The 7,191-nt window shown below is 43.3% G+C and overlaps 1 protein-coding gene and 1 long non-coding RNA gene across 2 annotated transcripts in view; one reads left to right on the top strand and one right to left on the bottom strand.

The window, feature by feature from the left end:
* Window positions 1-2,263: 2,263 nt before the first annotated feature.
* Window positions 2,264-7,191, top strand: part of CSTF3 (cleavage stimulation factor subunit 3) — a 48,836-nt gene continuing 43,908 nt past the window's right edge. Inside the window, exon 1 of the mRNA XM_051777259.1 lies at window positions 2,264-2,448. Coding sequence (XP_051633219.1) covers window positions 2,419-2,448 — 30 coding nt within the window. The 5' untranslated portion in view covers window positions 2,264-2,418. The remainder of the gene's footprint in view (window positions 2,449-7,191) is intronic.
* On the bottom strand, window positions 5,689-6,643 carry LOC127466477 (uncharacterized). The gene is made up of 2 exons (XR_007902720.1): window positions 5,926-6,643; window positions 5,689-5,859 (listed from the first exon to the last, which is right to left on the bottom strand). It is a non-coding gene; the product is annotated as an uncharacterized LOC127466477 (long non-coding RNA).

Genomic DNA, 7,191 nt, shown 5'->3' with positions numbered 1-7,191 from the left:
TGGTGGTGCCTGGGCACTCTATGGATAGTAAGAGCTTTCTGTCGTGGCACGTTTCGTCTGGGTGGAATTGTCGTCCATGTGCAACTTTGGGAGTCGGGCTGGTATTTTCTGCACAGATGTGAGAAAAGCAAAGAATAGCCCTTATCCCCAGGACAGAAAGCCTGCAAGCTTTGGCTTTCTGGTGCAGTTGGTGGGCCAGCCTGGGCATGTCTTAGAGCTGTGGCTCATTGAAGCTGTCACAGCATGAAGGGAACAGCACCAGTTGTATTTACAGCAGCAGGGGTTTGCCCCAGGTCTGTCCCATGGATGGAATCACAGAATTCAAGAACAGCACCAGTTTGAGAGAGGACACATTGTTTTATTATTATGTGGGATGAGGGAGCAAAAGTCTTAATGACATCAGGCATCACTTATTTTGCTCATCCACTAACTTGTTCCATTAGACAAGATGCTCTTGGTGCCGTCGCCTTCCAAAAACGCCTTTATTGTTCTATGAAGCTGAAGGAGTCAATCCCAAAACCAGAAGCAGCTAAAATTAGAACAACCCAAAGAACTAGAAAAAAATTCAACCAGGCCAGTGAGACAGCTGACACTCTGCAGCCCTAGAATAATATACCTATTGTCTAATTAGGGGTGTCACCAGCACTGCTTTAAGCAATTACTTTGAAGGAACTGGTTCCTAGGTGGGAAATGGAAAAACAACGCACTGATGAATTGGAAATGCAGGTTTTTGGGGAAAGAAATTGTATTTATTTATCAAATATTTTCAAAACTGAGTCTGTTGTGACATGGAAGTAATAGCCCCTAAGAAACAACAAATTAGGCCCATGTCACAAAATCACCGTTCTCCAAGAACAGGACAGCTTATTTATCACCACAGATTAACAGGCATGTTTGTATTTGAGTTCTGAAGAATCAAAATTCTGAGAAGAAAAACGTTACTGCACCGATAAGTAAGTGTTTATTATCTTTTTCTTTTCTCAAGCAAAGCTTCAGGTTGCATGTGATGTTTTCCTTGTGTCCTTTTTCCACACATTTCTGTGGCTTAAGAAAGTGGCTGTTGGAAGATGAAGCAGAAAGGAACCCACAGTACCAGCACTGAGATATTTCACGTCTTTCTGCGTGACTATTGTACGATTTTAAAATCACACTGTTGCTGTGGAGGCAGCTAAGTCAGCTTTCACCCTGGTACCTGCCAAAACCTCCTCCAGTGATTTTTTTTTTTTTTTTTTTTTAATCACACAGCACAGTTTTTCTGCACCGGCTGATTCAAAGACTTTCTCTCACGGTCAGGGTGGGTGAATATTTTGTAAATAAAATTAAGCAGCTTTAGGGGGAGCTGTCTCCTGTGCTCTCGAGGTCTGTTGAGACAGCGACCTCTTAGCGTGTGTTTTGAAGTTGCCTCCTCGATGAGCAGGAGCTCGGGGGAGGTGGAATTGTTCCCGTAAATCGGCAACAAGAAGCCCCCAAGGCTCGATCTGAGAGCATTAGTGGCCAGACATTCTTTTATTGTCAGCGCTGACCACACAGGAGGCTCACTCCTCTAATCGCGTGTGTTTACTTACAATACTACATATTCAACAAAGGTCTTACATATTCACGCCTTCTCGCATAAAGTTCATACATATGTTAATTAGGTCTAAGAAGTTTGTCTTCAGAAGTCCTAATTTGGTCACTAGAGGGTGTTCTGGTGGTCTCTTAGTGGTCGTTTGGAGCTTGAACTTTACTAGAACTTGCCCGGTGAGCAGCCTATTTACAGCTGATTGGAAAGTGTCTTTGTTCAGCATTTCTTAGCCAAAAACTGGATACTTATGTTACCCTTGCTTTAACTAAAGCATTCAGAAACGTGGCTTATTCTGTTACTACCTTAACAGAAACTTACATTGTAAAGGCCGACAAAAATTTACTGAGAATTATTGCTCTTATTTTTACATTGTAGAGGCCGATAGAAAACTGCTGAACCTTGGAGCATTACTGCTGTTAATTTTTTACACTGTGAAGGCCGGTGGAAAATTCACTGAGCAATGGCTACAGCAAAGCCTCCCGGTTTCCGAGGCCCTCCCAGGGAACGGGGAACCCCCTCAGGTACGGGTCCGGGGCGGGCGCCCGGGCTGCATCCTGCCCCTGCCGCCGGTGAGGGAGAGAGGGAGCAAAACCGGGCTGGGAGGGAGCGAATAAGGAAATCCGGGCAGCGCTTCCCTCATGGCCGCCCCCTCTGCGGCCTCTTCCGCCCGCCCCCGCGCGCGGCGATGACGCACTTCCGCCCCCCGCCCCCGGCCCGCAGGCGCCGCCGCCATTTTGCCGCTCAGTCGCTGCTGGGTCCGGGCGCGGCGGTAGCGGCGGGAGCAGCTCCTGAAAGGGGGTTTGTTTGACCTCGCTCGGGGCCCCCCGCGCCCCAAGACCGGCCTATAGTGCGACATGTCCGGAGAGGGGAGCGCCGGCGACCAGGTGAGCGGGGAGCTGGGTGAGCTCGGCCGACCAGGGGAGCGGGGCGGCGCGGGGCCCAGGGGAGCGAGGGAGCCTCGCTTATTTCTAGTCCTTGAGCGCGCCTCGCTCGAGAGGAAAATTCCGACCCGGATAAGCTTTTTTAGGCAGATAATTTGCTGTGTTTGGTGAAGTGAGTGCTTACCGTTTAATTAACGAGGCCTCTTTAACGACACGTTTTTCTTCCGGGAAAAAGCGTTATTAAAACGCGTTTAAATTAGAAAAAAAATAATTAAAATACACTTATTTGATTACGAGACTTCTTTATTGTACGGCACAGATTTCCTCTAGCGTAAAACAGCTGCAGTTTCAGTGGAATTTGGCCTAGTTTTGTTTTTTTTTTTTTTAATAGACTAAAATACGTATTTACCATGACTTGTTATTTTTATAGGGAGGTGCAGTCAGGATGTTGTACATAATCTGTTTTAATCTTATGTTACTGTGTACTGTCTCCTGCTTGCTGGCAGAATTTCTCCAAACTGGCTTTTTTTTTTTTTTTTGTAATTGGGATTAGGTTTAAAATCGGTGTCAGTGAGAGAGGTGGGGATGGAAGCTCCTGGCGGAGGGAGGAGTGATTGATAACACAGTCACGTGCCTTAGTGGCCACGGTAGCCTTGAAAAACACTTCAAGTTAAAGCTGATGACTCAGTGCTTCTTTAGGAAGCTTTTTTTTTTTTTTTTTTTTGTAGAACGTAATTTTCTTTACCAAAACAGGTTAATTTTTCTGTGTTTGGGCCTTTTCCCCGAAAGGCTGGGGGTGTAAATTTTACAAAATCACCAATCCGGTGGAGGGGGTGGGTGGGTGTAGGAAAGACAAACGCACACAGTGTAAAATATCCGGGTTTGGCCTCATTGGGAGAATATCCCCAAAATTGCCAGCCTTTGTGCTCCAAGCTGATCAGGTTAGTAAGTGTACTTTGGAGTATGTTTTTGAGTAGGAGATTCTTCAGGATGGTTCGTTTCATGGCTGCAAAGAAGTAAGAATATGCTACAGCAAAGTTCTGTTAATCCTGGTGTGTAATGTTTCACATTTAATCTTCGCATTCCTATATATATATATATATAAAATAATGGATGTTTTATTGCACAGTTGAGCTGTTGGTCAAAGCAGTGTGTGTGTGTTTCTGTAGCTTGTAAGCCTTATTATTTAACTTAAACAATGCTGGCTTAAGGTTTTAATTTGTTTTGCAAGGGAGTGTTTGATATGCAAGAAAAGGCTGAATTACTGTCTGTAGAGTGAAGTAAAAGTTATTCTGTGAAGTAACAGCTGCAGCGTTGCTGTGCCACGTCACAGAGGGGTCTAGCATTCAAAAAACTGTAAATGTTTATTTGCAGCCCACAAGAGCGCCTGGTTTAACATATGACTTAGGGGTTGGTCCATGTTAAGGTTCATCTTTTTTTCCCCCTGTGATTACTGTGTTCATGTTGGGTGCACTTTAAATAAAAATAAAATATAAAGCTTTTGTAGACTGGGTTAATTTTTGTTGTCGTTTTTTTGCTGCTTCATCCTCTTTATGATGGATTTGATTTCCTGCAAGTCTCTAATTTTGTTGTAGCCACTTTTCTCCCTTCCATCAGGTTTCTTCAGCTTCAATAGCTTGTCCTCCACAGCCTTTTTTTCTTACCTGACAGACTTCTGTCTCTGACTCTGAATGTTACAACAAGCCACAACTTGATCTCTGTGCCTTTAGCAACACTGCCATGGAGTTTCCAGCACCAGAAGCTCCCACTCATCCCGTGGTGTAGGAGGGAGGTCCCTTCAGTGAGCAGGGTGCCAACCTGGCTGTGGGTGTGCAGGGCATGGGAGACCCAAATCCACCTGTCTGTGGGAAAAGGAGCAGCAGAGCCCTGTGAGTGGGGCAGTTGTGCCTTGGCCCTGCCCCACCCAGCAGCTGCTGTGGGGCACTCTGACTTAGCAAACACAGTGTTCTTAGGGCTGTAAATGTGCCCTTCTGTGGGAGGCTGAAGCTGGGCAGAGGTTGGGTTGCACCTGGCTTTCCTGTTTCAGGTTTCATTTTCTGCTTCCCCGAGCAGCTCCTGAGGTTTTGGGAATGTGGTAGTTCATGATGCAGGTTTAAAGCTCTTTTACAAGTCAGTGTTTGACTCACTGACCTGCAGGGGAGTCTGTGTCTTGCTTCCCAGAGCTCAGCTTTTGGAGGGGACTTCCAAAGGCAGCCAGGGGAATAACAGATTGTCCTGCTGTCTCCAGCAAGTACAGGGCTCTGGCAGTGTAGAAAGGAAGGACAGAGGTGAATGTTGGATGTGGGGAGGGCAGGAGAGTAAAGGTATTACAGGGTTTAAGAACTAGGTGGGCTTTAGGAGGCTTTATTGTACTGGGGGCAGCGCAGCTGAAATGTGGCCTTACTGCATTTAGGCCAAGTTTAGCACCAGGAATTGTTGGGCTGCTTTCCTGGGTGGATCAGGAGCCTGAGCTGTTTTATGTAGGTTGTCTCCTCCTTACATTGTTATTGTAGAACAAGATGGAGCTGCAACCATCACTATTCTAGTAGATTTTAAATTCTTGCACTGTGTTAACTGTGCTGGATCCAACTTAATTCTGTAGAACCAGTTGAATGGTGTCAGGACTTAAAATCTGTTAGGCCCCTGCCAGACATGATGTTTAACAAACCAGACTTTCCAGGGTTAGTTTTTGGAATAGCAAACACTCAGCCCTCTCCATATCATAGACATGCACATTTGTAGACTGGAAGGCTGCATCTGCCACTGTTGGCCAGCAAGTTCCCTGACAAGCTGTTCCCAGTCTTGTGTCAGGCTTACAAAGAGCACATGCTTGCACCTCTGTCTGTCTTTACATTTCTTGGACCTTAATGTACAAATCTAGTTCCATTTCAATCGTGGCTGTTTCATGTACTCTCTGACAAGACCTAAAGTGATTGTGCTTTCTCCCTCTTTTTACCATGGCACAAACACTTTTTTTCCCCACTTAATATATATTTGCCAGGCATCAGTTTTACCTGAAGACAATGCAACGTTTGCTTTACCTCTGCACCTTCTAATCTTTTAAGGCTGGAACACACATTTCAAACTTGCTGTGACTGTTTCCAAGACACATCCCCCAGTGTGTGTGATGTATATGTGTTATATGAATATGGAGACTGAGCTTGGGGGAAAAAGATGTTTGTATTGTCTCTGTGACTATAGAAGATATCTCTAGAACAGTCTACTCTCATTTCTTGCTGGTACTTTTCTCCCTTTTTTACTCCTTTCTCCTTTTTTTTTTACTCCTTTCTCCTTTTTTTTTTACTCCTTTCTCCTTTTTTTTTTACTCCTTTCTCCTTTTTTTTTTACTCCTTTCTCCTTTTTTTTTTACTCCTTTCTCCTTTTTTTTTTACTCCTTTCTCCTTTTTTTTTTTACTCCTTTCTCCTTTTTTTTTTTACTCCTTTCTCCTTTTTTTTACTCCTTTCTCCTTTTTTTTTTACTCCTTTCTCCTTTTTTTTTTACTCCTTTCTCCTTTTTTTTTTTACTCCTTTCTCAAGTTCGTGTCTTGTGTCTGTTTGAGGTGGTACATCATGAAAGTTTTTGCATCCTGAATACAATTCTACAATACTAAATGTTGTAATTAACTTTAGCTTAACATTTTAAAAATATATGTCATTGAGTGCAAGGCTGAAAACAGAAGGTTATTCTTGCAGGACTGTGTGGGTTTAACGTCTCAGGAGGAGCCATTTGAAGGGAACTTCTCTAAGAGCATATTTTATATGATACCTGTAAAACTGGGTTTATTGTCAATGTTTACTGTAAAACAGGTTGTAAACAGAATGAACACAAGTATTGATGAAGACTTGTGTCTTGGCAATGTGGTGGTTTTATGCCAGTTTTTATGCAGTTGTAAATAAACTATGATTTAGGTGCATTTCCAGAGTCAGTAAGTTCCAGGTATGACAACAAGAACTTGAAGTGGAAAATGTGTCAGTCTAAAGTTTGGGAAACAGTCCTGTGAGGAAAGAAGAGTAATCATTACTAATCTAAAGCTCTTGGTTTATCTAGAGTTCTGAAACAGCCCAGAATGTGTTGGGCTGGGGCAGTACTTACAAAAGTATCCTTTTTTAGTTATTTGAGATGAATGTGCTGGGCTTTATCTGCTCATAGTGATCCAGTCTTAAAGAACAACATTTTTTCAAGACTGGTCACAGTTAAATTCATTTAGTAGCAGAACAGAAGCCAAGGCATTAAAAACATTTAAGAAAGTGCAAGGTTTGATAAGCTGTAACTGTAGTGAAGGGATGTGTTACTGAGGAAAGGATTTTAAAACTTCTTCTATGCACATACAGCTATAAATAAACTTTCAGGAAAGAAAACCCTTAGGCTTGGCAGACCTGTAAATTTACCAAACTGGGGAAGTAACAATGCTTGTTGAGTGTTAATATGTTTGAAATTGTGTGCATTGGGTCTGTTACAGTCCAGGTTGTGATAAACTGCAATAGCCAACCAAAACCAGGCAGTAGCTTCTGTGGAATGGACATAGACTTCCTTTTGAATATTGAACCAGTTTTACTAAACCAGCCATTAAAATTCCTGCCTCTTCGTGTACAACAGCCTGTGTGTCTTGTTTGTAGGAGTTCTTATTTCCTAATTAGCACTGGTTTTTAAATCATCTTAAACTGGCCACTTCACAGGTGGAACAGCTGGTTTAAATACATCTCCTTTTCCCTGCAGAAGATCCTTCTGTGGAAACAGGAGGATGC

This window comes from Manacus candei, unplaced genomic scaffold (genome assembly GCF_025592945.1).
Source record: "Manacus candei isolate 608988 ecotype Guabito, Panama unplaced genomic scaffold, ASM2559294v1 h1tg000009l, whole genome shotgun sequence".
Taxonomy (NCBI): Eukaryota; Metazoa; Chordata; class Aves; order Passeriformes; family Pipridae; genus Manacus; species Manacus candei.
The sequence above is the reverse complement of the archived record's forward strand: the minus strand, read 5'-3'. Positions and strand labels throughout refer to the sequence as shown.